The sequence below is a fragment of the Mastigoproctus giganteus genome, chromosome 1 (assembly GCF_048544385.1).
Source record: "Mastigoproctus giganteus isolate SK-2022 chromosome 1, ASM4854438v1, whole genome shotgun sequence".
In the NCBI taxonomy this organism is placed as follows: Eukaryota; Metazoa; Arthropoda; class Arachnida; order Uropygi; family Thelyphonidae; genus Mastigoproctus; species Mastigoproctus giganteus.
Genome location: NC_143575.1, coordinates 204,786,054 through 204,800,080, shown reverse-complemented (window position 1 = coordinate 204,800,080; position 14,027 = coordinate 204,786,054). Strand labels below are relative to the sequence as shown.

The following is a 14,027-nucleotide window of genomic DNA, read 5'->3' as shown; positions in this document are numbered from 1 at the left end:
ATCCTGGACTTCTGTAAATGAAACTTTTTGAACCTTGGTGATGATTTTGAAATCCACTGAGTGCTCTGATGCTTCATGTCTGGGTCATACTGAAATACTCACCACTCATCTCCAGTGACAATACAGTTGAGGAAATTAGGATTGTCTTGCCAAGACATCTTTGCATGATTACACTTTTCATTGCTTCTGCTCATTTGCGAGGCTGTGCAGCACAAGTTTTGCACAGACCTTTCTTTTCTCTAAATCTTTGTGCAGAATTTGATGAAGCATCTTCTTATATCCAAATTATCAGTCATAAATCTGAGGGTCAAACAATGATTTCTTGCCACTATTTCTTAAACTTTTGCCACTCTGTCCTCATTTTGAGAGGTTGATAGATACCCACTTCATTGATCACCACGAACCCCAGGGGCTCACATCTGGTGAGTATGGGCTTGGCACACCCAGGATCCTGAGGCTGGATATCATCATTCTTCTATTTCTTGGTGATTCCCTTCTACTTCTGACTCTTGTTCTCTCTCTCTCTCTCTCTCTCTCTCTCTCTCTCTCTCTCTCTCTCTCTCTCTCTCTCTCTCTCTCTCTCTCTCTCTCTCTCTCTCTCTCTCTCTCTCACACACACACACACACACACACACACACACACACACACACACACACACACACACACACACACAGGGTAACTCAGAAATTTGTTTTTGGCTAGTGCAGCAAAAACATCAGGTTTCCTTGTACCATATGGCTAATAATAATAATGTCCTCACATCCTACTTTGAATCAATTATACCATTCAAACACTTCGGTATGACTTAATATTTCATCGCAATAAACAGTTCTAACATTTCATACATTTCTGTTGCAGATTTTCCTAGTTTAAAGTAAATTTTAATATTGATTTGTTGCCCCATTGCAAAATCGTGACATGGAACATCAAAACTACTAATAAAACTGGTTGTTACTTGCAACTTGTCAGGCTACTGGACATTCTCTGTATCACCACCTATTGGAGGAAGTTTGAACCACAACATACCGCTTCCATTTATTTTCAAACTCGCTGAACATGACCACATCACCAATCCGGGAACTTTATTGCCACTTCTCTTACATGGTTGATGTATAGATAAAATGCTTAAAAAACAGATAGCAGCACATATCATGTACATATGAAGCAGTTCACTTCCTGAGTAAGCCATTTTGTGAACCCTGCAACAGAAATGCTTTATCTTGGAGCAGTATTGCAAATTCACTTCCTTTGCAGAAGTTAGACAGCAATTTAGACAATATTTCACATGAGAATTTGATAATAGAAAATCCCCATACAGTATACTAAGTGCTCTTGCATTTCTTGCAACAGCACCTCATAAGGTGCACTGTATTGTCTGATCATTGGCCCTAATTTATTTGCAGAAACAAGCATTTCCAGATATCTAGGGATATTTGGAAATTTTTTTTAAGCTTCATATACCAAATGTGGGATCCTAGTAGGGATATTTAAGAGTACAACAAGACAGCACAAATGCATATACACACATCAGTGATGGCACTGCAAGTATAGAAATCTGTGTTTGAAGATCATGTATTTTTTAAGAGGCTCTGACCACCAAGATCATCAGACTTTATCTCTCTTGATTTTTTTTGTTGTTGTTGTTATGTGGGGGATATCTTAAAGTAGGCATTTGTGAATAATCCACGCTCAATTGAAGAATAAAAGGATACCATCACTGAGTTAATTTCTGACATTCCATATGTGCTTCACCTTGTGTCTGAAGTCATGTAGTTAGGTTCCAGCATTTTTAACAGTGTCAAAATACCCAACAACTATTAAAACTCACTGTAACCTTGTGCAACAGGTCTTCACATTGACTAAATTGTATGTTGTTCATTAACATGATGCAAGCATCAGAAATATATGCCCTAGTACGTGTTTGTCAACTTTAAAAATGCTTTTGTGTATTTAATTATTTTTTACTTTTTTAATGATTAAGTAAAGTGGATTTTTTCTGCATCTGCCAAAACAAAAAAAAAATCCCCAATTACCCATTCTTTTTTCCATTGACAAAATGGGGTAAAATATATTTATATTTTTGTGTAATGAACTTGAGCAGTTCATTTTCCTGTATGAAACCACTCTCTGCTGATTAAATAGAAAATATTCCTCAGGCTCCAACTTATGGACTTTTGTCACATTGAGTTGTGGAAATTATTTATGCATAAAGTTGCCCAGCTTGCCATTAAATATGAATCTCATAGTGTTTAGAATTACATAAAGTCATAGCTATATGATATTAAATATATCAGTTATCATTTAAAAGAATTGGTAATTGAAGTCATAAAAAATTCACTTAAGATTCTGTACTGAATTTTATGTTGTTAATAAATATATTATGTAATTTTTGTTTTTATCTTTCAAATAGTTCTAAGTTGCCAGAATATTAAAATTTTATCTCTAGACAGGACCCTTTGTTTTGAAATCACCAACAGTATCCACTTACAGTCAGCAGCTATGGGTTATCGCTAGGATTATTCTCTCAGATGAAGACGGTGAGTAAAATATTAACAAGTTTAACAGTAAAGTAAATGATAAATATTTACTTTACTTCAATAAAGAACAGTTAAAACAGTGCCATCCTTAAATTAATTGGAATCAACAAGCAGTTTGAAGAAGTTCAGAAATGCTCCTCCTCTATGATTATCTGTTGTGTTCAGTGTTGTGCCTCCTGACATTAGATGATTCAGGCTGGTCAGCATGTATATAGAAAAATTAGATGTAATTCTTTTGTACCCATCAATCAGCATAAATCCATTATAAATTTGTTGGACTTCAAAAACCTGTTTTCTGGAGTACTGTAAAGGTTCTAAAAGTACTTGATCTTTCTGTAGGTGTGTGGCATGTGTATTGGAACCAATTTTCTGATGTAACTACTTCTGTTTTATGAATACATTTATCTGGTATCCATGTTTTAATCTGCCAGTTTTTTACTTGATCTAAAAATTATGGACTGTGCTAGATAGGATAGGATAAATAATGGAAAGTGTAAGTATCTCTTTCTTAAATGGGAATTAGTTGACATCCAAAACTGTGACTATTCTTCCACCTGAACCATTAAATACATTCTTGTAAGAGTGTCCTAACTGCCACTGTATTGTTAATCTTGAGCTAATCCATCAGGTTATGGAAAGTTCTATATAGTGGCTTACTGACTTTAGTATTATTGCATGACAGTTTTATGTAAATTGTGAAACTTACTTTTTTATTATGTTTGCTGGGTAAATCCATAGTCTTAAGTAAATACATTTTTAGTAAAGATTATTTTTGATAATTCCATAATTTTTTTTGATAAACTTAAACCCTGTTCTCTTGAAATCTAAGGGATCTACCATTCTGATACTGCCCCTTTCCTCTACTGCCACCATCAAAAATACTGAAGTCTTTGAATTTGCCAGTTCAGCTAGATCAATGTTTCTCTGTCTTTTTTTTTTTTTTTTTTAATTAATGCTCCAATCAGACGTTACTACTAATGGCCACACCCAACTCGTGCATTCCTAGTGATAATTTTCTTTATCTAGATCTTGAAGCTTATGGTGAAAAAAATGCATGCAAGAATTTTCATTATGGTTATAATAATGACAATTCTCACCATACTGCTCATCCTCATGCACCGAAGTGTGGGAAGCCCTAATACAGACAGTATTGTCCAAGGAACTCTGTGCTGAACAAAACTTTTGATGAACAGATCATGTTATTCACCACATAACAAAAATTTGTGCAATATTAAAAATGCAAATGCTTAATGTTTTTTATAGGTTTCAGGTTGTATTTTTATTATATAATAAAATTCAGCCTACATTGGTATCATTTATTAATTTTTTTATTATTTATGAAATATATTTATAAATAATATCAGTTAGTTATCCTAGTAAAAATGTAAGCATGGCATGTATTCCCATAGATGAATAATGTATTTCTTATTACAAAAATTTTCAGTATGATACTTGAGAATCTTTTACTAGATAGTTGAATTCTAGAAGAAATTTTTTTGCAGACTAAAGTTTCATCCATTCCACCTCCAGATGAATATCTAGTACTCACTGGATAAGTGGGTTTACAAAGCTTTGTTGACCCAAGTGCAAAGTTGTTTGTAATGAACATGCATGAATTCATTTTTCTTCAAAGTTGATTGCAAAACATCAACAAAACAAAAAATTTGATTAATTAATTTGACTTTGAATCAGAAGCAATTTAAAAAAAAAAAAATTCATTATTCCAAAGATTTGAACCCTACAGATTACTAATTTTTCCATATATTTAAGTCAATTATTTTCAATTCAAGTATAAGGTAATATTTTTAGTTCAGGTATAATGCATAATGTAATATTTTTCTTTTCATTTTATGATTTGTTACCGTGATTTGGTATCAGTATTGGCAATATGATGCAAGGAAAACAAAGCTTGCATGGCACCAGGCAAAAAAATAAAAAACAAACCCTTCAGTTGCTTATTCCTTTTAATGACTTGTCCACAACTTTCTTAATGCACTTCCACTAAACACCAATTGTAAATATATTCCAACAATTGTCTACTCTTTGCTCAAAGCAACTTTCTGCACATCTTTTCTGCAACTATCCTTTATCAATTTAAATTTATGCTCCCTTGTGTGTTTCTTCTGAGGAGTAATGATACCATCATCATTAAAAATTTTTAAAAAAATTTCTTGTTTATACTCCGGCACGACACCAAGCAGTGGGGTTTACAATAAATTATCAATACAAACGTTAATCATATTTGGCAGTCACGGGCTTGAACCCCGGTCCACTCAAAGAGCACATGATACTGCACTCGCAGTCCTGACCACTCGGCTATGTCAGGCCTTGAGTTTACTTAAGCCTTCTAAATCCTTATACACTTCAATTAGGTCACTATGCAGATGCCTAGTTTCCTGAGACTGCAATTTATAAACCCCCATCTTTCTTGGGAAGAATATCTTTTTCTGCCCACCTCCCAACTAATCTTGTTGCTTTTCTTTGAAGCCCTGTTTCTGCACCCTTTCCAACAGATCTATATTCTTCCTAAAATGAGGTTTCCAAAACTGTATGTAGTGTTCTAGATGTTGCTAAATATTGTGTTGTATAATGAGATAATCACCTCCTTTGTCCTTGCTGGCAAAGTTTTTATATACCATTGGCAGAATGCTATGAGCTATTCTAGCAACTTGTCTGTGCTGCTGAAAGAATTTCATGTTAGATTGTACATTTATTCCTTGATCTTTTTCATACTCCCATACTTTGAGTTTGATACCACCCAAATGGTATGTTATTCTGGAATTACTGCTACCCAAATGTAGTACCTTGCATTTATCCCTATCAAACCTCAACTTCCATCTGCTTACTTTATCTAGATCTTGAAGTAGCATACCCTGATTACTATCATTAACCACTGTGCCCACCTTTGTATCATCAACAAACTTAGACTTCAAACTTGAAATGCCTACATTGGTATCATTTTTAAATATTAAAAACAATCCACCAATCCAACCCTGTGGAACTCTACTCACCTTATTAGTCCATGAAAAGCAGTGGCTATTTATAACTATTCTTTGTCTCCTGTCACTTAACTATTTCTATATCCATAGTACTAACTCTCCTCTAAAACCACTTTGCTCCAACTTATACAACAATTGTACATGTGATAGAGTACCAAAGGCTTTATTAAAATCTCAGTAGAAATGTCAGATTTATTCTTTGCATCCAATTCCTTTGTGACAGCCTCATAGAAGTCAGTCAGAGACTTGTGAAGTATGATCTCCTTTTAACAAATTGTGCTGTGATTGCCTTATGACTCTGCTCCTATCAAGATGAACTTGCATTACTTCTTTAACTAATGATTCCATTATTTTTCCTGGCACAGAGGCTAAACTGACAGGTCTGTAGTTACCCACCTCACCTATTGAGTCATCTTTGAATAGGAGATACATTTGAGCATCTCCAATCTACAGGTACTTCTCCTGAAGCTAAGGATGCCCTCATCATTATGGGTAAAGGTTTAGCTTCTTCTGTTGCAGCCTCTCTTAATATAAATGGATTGATTATATCAGCTCTGGTGCTTTGTTCACTTTAAGGTACTGTAGCTTTCTACACCCTTACTTTCTGTTATTATAAAAATCATTTAATTTCATATCAATATTAGATAGACTTCTGCTAACACCATTTTTAAAAACTTTTTCATATGGGAACGTAGATGAAAAATATTTATTCAGTTTATCAGCAATCTGTAAAGGATTGTCAATAGTCATCATTTTATGTACTAGACCAATGTAATTCATCCTTTTACTTCTTTTGTTAACATATACACCTAATTCCTTGTTGGTTTTCTTTGCACTCTTAGCCAAGTACTTTTCATAATCTGCCTTAGCCTGTCTAACCTGCAGAGTAAGTTGGCTACATGCTAGTTTTTACTTATCAGTTAAGCTCATTGGTTCTTGGGACATCCATTTTGGTTCTAAAAAATGAACAGTATCTCTTGCTTGGTACAAAATGCTTGGTGGCCTCTATGATTACCTCTCTAAGCACTTTCCATTAACATTTTACATTTTTTAACAACATTGGTTGGTTTCCTTGAAAGGAGTTTAAAAAATGTCTGAGTCTATTATAATCACCTTTGCAAAAATAAAATCCCTTCCCTTTAACCCTGGACAGCAGTTATTTCTTCGAATAAATCCCATATGAATATGCATGATCACTGCCACCTAAAGGTTCCTTAACTTGAAGATTTTTAATACATGATGAATCATTGCTCTCCTATGTTGTATCTTTAGCATGTTGGTGTAGAAAACAATCATCAAAAAAAAAAAAAAAATTAATAAATGTTTTGGGACTGTATGAGCTACCATATGAATGGTATAACTGTTGATGATCCTGCTCAGATTGCTAGCAAACTGAATAGATATTTTGCATCTATAATCCTCATCCCTTAAAAATTCCTGATGCTCGCATGTGAGGAATTTTTTAGGGATGGGGTTGCCAGAAGAAAACCTTTTCTATAATTATGAGAGCATCCTTGGATTCAGGGGAGTCCCTGTGGACTGGAAATGGTCGAATGTATCTCCAGTTCACAGAGGAAATCAAGGGTGAAGCGAGTAATTACAGACCTACAAGTTTGACTTCTGTTTTAGGAAAAATAATGGAACCACTGTTTAAAGAAGTTATGCAGGAATACAGTTATACAGCAGTCACAGCATCACTGCTGTATAATTATATTTGTTAAGGGGTTATCTCATCTGATCATTTCACCTAGATATTATGATGCAGCAAAAAAGGAACTGTATACAAAAATTAATTTTGACATATATTTAGATTTCAGAAAATCTTTTGATACTGTTGTGCATAAAAGACAGCTGTACAAATTGGAGCAATGTATCATTAGGGGAAAATTACTTCTATGGTTAAAAGGATTTGAGTAGGAGAAGGCAGAAAGTGGTTATCAGTGAGTATTGCTCTTCTTAGAGTATTGTTATTTGTTACCTGAGCACCCATTGTTTATCTATATTTATTAATGATACTGATGAAGACATATTAGGCTTAATGTGTAAGTTTGAAGATATAAAGGTTGGCAGTGTGGTTAATGACAGTAATCAGGTTATGCACTGCAACAAGATCTAGAAAAATTAGACAGATGGGTTGAGAAGTGGCAATTGAAGTTTAACATTGACAAATGCAAAGTACTTCACATAAGTAGCAGTGCTTTGTATTTGTCAATGTTAAACTTCAATTGCATTTGAAGATTTCAGAATAACATACCAATTGTATGGCACCACACTCAGGGAAGTGGAGAATAGAAAAACCTGGCTGTTAGACATGAAATTTTCTGAGCAGTGTAGATGGGCTGTTAGGACAGCTCATGGGGTAGCGGGGATAAGGAAGCAATTATTCAGTTGTATAAGGATAGCTAGGCACATCTTGCATACTATATGCAGGTCTGGAAGCCAAGTGGATGGATGTGGAGCTGTTGCAGTGAATGTAGAGGAGGATAATGAGTTGAGTGGTAACAAAAAAGTACTATTACCAAGGAAGACTTCAGTTTTGTATATTGCAATATCTGGAACATTGGCACCTGCGATTGAGATGTTTAAGGCTTTGAATAGATCGAGTAAGCTTAGTGCTGATAGCATCCATACTCTTGCACAGACAACACACATGAGGGACATACATTTAAATTGAAGATGGATGATTGCAGGAGAGATGTGTGGAAATTTTCTTTCAGCCAATGGGTAGTTGATGGTTGGAGTGCAATTCCATCTAGTGTTGTGGAAGTGGACAGTGTGAATAATTGAAGGAAGAACTTGACAGTTATTGGAGGGGATGGGCTGGTGATGCAGGAATTTTTTTATTTTGGCTATGCTGTATAAGCTTGCTTCCTTGCATTTGTAGTTCTGGATTTGTCTTTTATAAAGCTGTTTTCTTCACTGAAGGTAACTGCAAATTAACAGGATGTTCTGAATCCTTGAAGGTAGAATTAATTTGATAGATTGGGTCTATATGCTGATGGCAGCTCTTTGCTACCCTTCTTAAATTTGGGAATGATCAGTGCACACTTCATAAAAGTTGGCATGCTTTGCTACTGCAAAGAGAGAGGACCTAAAAAAATTATGTAAAATTTTTTAACCTCAGTTAAAATAGCAACACTTCCAAAAGATGGTTTAGTCCTGCTATTGTGTTATTACTTTGTGCCCATTCTATCATCTCATTGTTATTTCAAGTACCTTTAGATAAGTATTTAAATTAATAATGTGGAAAGTATTACCTGGTTATAACCATCTTAGAGTAAATTATAAAAATTAAACATGTTATATGAAAGAATTTAATTTTCATAATTTAGCCTAATCATCTTTAGTTATTGGATTTACCTTCTTATACATGTTTTTTTTTTTTTTTTTATCAGATGTGAGATTCAACAAACCATTCCACATAGGAGTTTCTATTCATGGAATTTCTGATGAAAATAATAGGATTGTTGTATTAGATGAGCAACAAAGTCACAATCGGACTCGTGAGCTTCACTGTTTAAAGCAGGTGAACATAATTTTTAATTACTTTTTCTTTTGTCATTTTGGTTTGGAGAAATCATACTAAACTTGGTTTGTTTCCTCCAAACTTGCTGCCTGAGTTCTCAGTTCTTTTTTTGCTTTACATCAGTGACATCCAACCTTTTCCTGTACAGGGGCCATATTCAAAGTTAGATTTGTTTCACAGGCCGCACTGAGTGATTCGAGAAAAATTAGTGTGCTACATTTTCAATGAAGTGTACTGTGCATACACTTTTGCGTAACCATAACATAAGGTCAAGCAGAAGGTGCGCCATAATTGGGGTCCTGGAACATTTTGATAGCACCTCGTATATACACACACTTCTGGTCGGGCATGCACATATTTGGTACAAACATAGATAAAAGAAACATAATTCACAATGCCAACATGTGCCTTCATAACTTAAACACACTCACATATTCAACACAGCAAGTGCCACAATCTGTTAAATTGGTTTATTTCCGCTTATTTTAGTGTTGAATATACGCGGTTCTTGAAAGAATTAACAAAATTTGAAATGCTGTTTTAGTTCATTTTCTGCCGGGGCCGTATGAAAATTATTCACAGGCAGTACGTTGGGCACCACTACTTTAAATCATTAGTTCCCACAAGGATAGTCCCTTAGTTCCCCAAAGAACTGGGACTTTGTTAGTAACATTATCAATCAAAATAATAATATGGTAATATTGTCATGCAAACTCCATTGTTCAATATAGTTCTCAAATTTTGAATAAACCCAGCAAAATCAATTCTTTGAAAGTAGTGTGAGTTACAGTGGGTGAGCAGCATAGTTTTAGTATGCAAAGTTTAAAAAAAAATTGTAAAAATATCCTTTATGTGCATTCCAGTAAGTAAATACATTAAATATCTTTTTACACCATAGTGTAAATTGTATAATTCATGACAGTAATTTGTAATTTATAAAGAACAAAAAGTTACTGGTATTTTTTTCTTTTGTATTGTTTCTATAAGTGTTAACTTAAGCTAAACCAACAGCAATATAAATATTATTATTTTATTTATCCATTATGATTAAATACATAAAAATTAGTTGTGAATTCTAGCTTATTACTTATTACTAGTTCACAGTGACGTTGCTACTCTATATTTAAGCTTGACAGAGCATAGTGTGGAAGATACATTATTTATTAATTTATTTATACAATACACAAAATGATTCTGTTTACCTTGAATGAAATAGTGTAAAAATTCTGTATTTCAGATGAAAATTTTTATAGTTTGATAAGTGAATAATTAATTATATTTTATACATTTACTGGCAGTAGTAGCAAGGAGAGACTGATAAAAAGCATAATTGTTATAAACAGCAATGTGTGTGCTAAAGGGTTATCAGTGAATGTTTTCAGTACTATAATAGGCTCTGTAAAAATTGTTAATATAGGTGCAGAGTCTAAAAAAATTTAGGAATCATTAACATTTATAAGATTGAATGGAGGGAGTCAAGGAATGTAGTGATTGTAATTTTTTCTTAAATAGAAAGAGAAATAGAAATAGTTTTTTTTCAGAAAATGTGTTTTGGGGTTCATGGCTTTAACATATAGTAAATGTCATCACTGATAGTATAACTATGAAATTTTTTTTTTTTTGCAAACAGAATCAACAAAAGACCATTAAAGCTTTTCACTTAACCAGATGTCATAGAGATAATCTTACAAGTAGATGCAATGAAAGTGAGCTTTACCCCTTAGTTTCTTAATATGCTTGTGTGCTTTGGATTGAATATTTTCAGTAGCATCAATATAGCACTTCTTGTTTGAGATCAGATTGGGGAAGCAATTTCAAGGTTCAGAAGAGTCAAAATTATGAATAAGAATTTAAATAAGTTGAGATTATTAAAGATGTTGGAGTACCTCTGAATGAAACCAAGTGTTATGTATGCTTTACTGCACTATTGATATAGGGATAAAATGTCCCTTTACTGCTGAGTTTTACGCTATAAACTTAGCTCTTGATCAGATTACTGAACTTTTAATTATGCCTGCTTTAATATACACTGACTCACACAGTGCTGTCACCGCTATAATTAGTGGGAACAACTCTAACCGTATAATAAAACAAATACGTTCCAAGTTACTTGCTTGTAATGAGTCGAACCAAACTGTGACATTCTGCTGGATCTCAGGACATGGAATAGCTGGCAACGCAAGAGTGGATCTTGCAGCCAAACAACCAGAAACTACTATTTCACAGACTTTTCAAGTTTCATATACAGATTACAAACACATTATCCGTAAAGCATGTTATTATAGCTGGTCACTAATCTGGAAAGGTTATCCAGGAAACAAACTCTACCAAATAAAACCAGAACCAAAGCTATGGATCTCCAGCTTCTGAAAAAATAGGTGAGATGAAATAATTTTAGGAAGGCTAAGAATTAGGCATACTCACCTAATTCACCTGTATCTATTAATGAATGACAGATCTCACCAATGCTCATCATGTCATGTACAACTGACTGTTCGTCATTTATTAATAGACTGTTTCCAGTTTCTAAATATCCGTTCAAACATCTTTAAATAATTTGCTAATGCGTAGTCATCGTTATCATTATGCAGATTCTTGGAGATGGTCCTAATAAAACAGAACTGTTTACCTTCCTAAACTGTATAGGTATATATCATAAAATATAACACCTATTACAATAAAGTTAGCATTGTGTACTAACCATTTGAAAAACACAATATGGCCCTGGCAGCCTATATGTCGTAAAACTCCATCACAACAACAACATAAAATGTCCATTAAAAACATCATAAATTTGATATACTCCATAGATGAGAATTTTGTCGGTGTAATAATTTTGATTGATAAAATGTTCATGCTGGTCAGAGAATGTTCATCTATGATGTTTATAAAATTTAAAGTAATCTGCAGGGATCAGGAAGTTAGCATTAATATTCTTTAGTCAGAAGGACAAATCATTGGTTTTAACATTAAGCAGCAAAGGACCAAGAGGAGCTTTGAGATACACTGTCATGTAAAAAAAGGGGGAGTACAGTGTTACTATAAAGACATCCCCCAAATTATACGATTATGGATTTCTGGAAATTGTTGCATAAGCAAAGTGTATGTATTGGTACTAATTTTACAATAGGAAATACTCTAATAAGATTTGATTAGGTTCTAGATCAGGCTTTGTTTTTTGTTTTGTAGAAGTATTTTATGAGTATTTTAAATTAAATACAGTTAAAATAAGTTAGAAAATCATTCAACATATGTGTGTATGTGCTCTGTATATTAAATACAGTAAAAAATATAATTTAGGATAATCTGCCTCAAAGATAGTAAGCATTTGGTAACAGTAATAACAGTAAGCATTTGGATAATGTTCCATCACAGTGGCACTTACTTACCATCAACAATTTGAACATAGGGGTGGTTGAGGGGGAGAAGACAGAGAGTGGTAATCAATGGACACTGCTCATCGTGGACTAATGTTATTAGTGGAGTCCCTCAGGGCTCAGTGTTGGGTCCATTGTTGTTTTCTGTATTTATAAATGATATTGATGATGGTATATCAAGCTTAATGTCCAAGTTTGCAGACGATACAAAGGTTGGCAGGGTTGTCAAGGACACTACTGACACTATGCTGCTGCAACAGGATCTGGAAAGGTTGAGCAGATGGGCTGAGAGGTGGCAAATGAAGTTTAACATTGACAAATGTAAAGTACTACACATGGGAAACAGCAACCCCAGAGCAACGTATCAACTCTGTGGTACTACACTGACAGTGGTAGAGAAGGAAAGGGACTTGGGGGTGGTTGTGCAGGCGGATATGAAGTTCTCTGAGCAGTGCAGACGGGCTGTAAGAGTAGCTCATGGAGTATTGTCAATGATATACAGGAATTTTTCCAGCAGGGATAAAAGGAGGTGATTATTCCCTTGTATAAGGCAATGGTCAGGCCACACCTAGAGTACTGTATACAGGTCTGGAGGCCTCATTTCAAGAAGGATGTAGAGCTGCTGGAACAAGTACAGAGAAGGGCAACAAGATTAGTGAATGGAACAAAGGGGTGCTCTTACGAAGAAAGGCTTAAGTTTTGCAAATTACAGTGTCTGGAGACTAGGCACCAGCGAGGTGATCTGATAGAGGTGTATAAAGCCTTGAATGGGTTGAGCATGCTCAATGCTGATGGGATTCTTCCTCTAGCTCAGAATAATCACCTGAGAGGGCATAAATTCAAATTGAGGAAAGACAGATGTAGGATAGACGTGCAGAAATTTGCCTTTAGCCAGCGGGTGGTTGGTTGGTGGAACAGACTTCCATCCCTTGTCGTGGAGGTTGATAGCCTAAATAAGTTTAAGGCTCAGCTGGACAGGTATTTTGAACGAACAGAGGGGTGAAGTGGAAGTGGGTTTTTTTTTTGGCTGATGCTGCATAAGCTTGCTTTCTTGCATCAAATGCCTGTACTAATGCTAATGCTAATAGTCTCATATGTGTTTTTCATGGTATAAATATTTTTCATGTGTTTTCTTCGTACAGTTTTTTCTTATATAAATTAAAAATTGTAATTCAGAACATTAAACACATTATGACACGCCCTCCGTGGATAATGGTATATATCTTATTCACTGCCAAGAGAGCTGCAATAAGTTTTACTTAGACAGCACTACCACTACTTTAAAAAGTTTTCTGTTTCCATGAGTTTATCTATTTTTGGAAATTATTCTCAAACTAAAATTTAAAGTTACAAAAAAGTTGCACAATACTTTTATTATTCAGAGCCAAAATGCATTCTATAAAATAGCTTTTGAATCCATATACATAACTTATTTCAAAAAAGAATTTTACAACATTCTGAACTTGAGTGTTTATAGGGAAATTCCAGCTAACATTTTTTAGTTTCCTATTATTTTTCTTGCAAAAACTGCTACTAATCACTAAGCACAAATCTGTCAGGTAGGATTCATATATCTCTTAGAAGCTT

General features: G+C 34.3%; 1 protein-coding gene across 1 annotated transcript in view; it reads left to right on the top strand.

The window, feature by feature from the left end:
• Nucleotides 1-14,027, top strand: part of LOC150091460 (transmembrane protein 181) — a 162,872-nt gene that overhangs the window by 12,710 nt on the left and 136,135 nt on the right. The window contains exons 4-5 of the mRNA XM_090368503.1: nucleotides 2,448-2,538; nucleotides 8,933-9,063. Coding sequence (XP_090224629.1) covers nucleotides 2,448-2,538; nucleotides 8,933-9,063 — 222 coding nt within the window. The remainder of the gene's footprint in view (nucleotides 1-2,447; nucleotides 2,539-8,932; nucleotides 9,064-14,027) is intronic.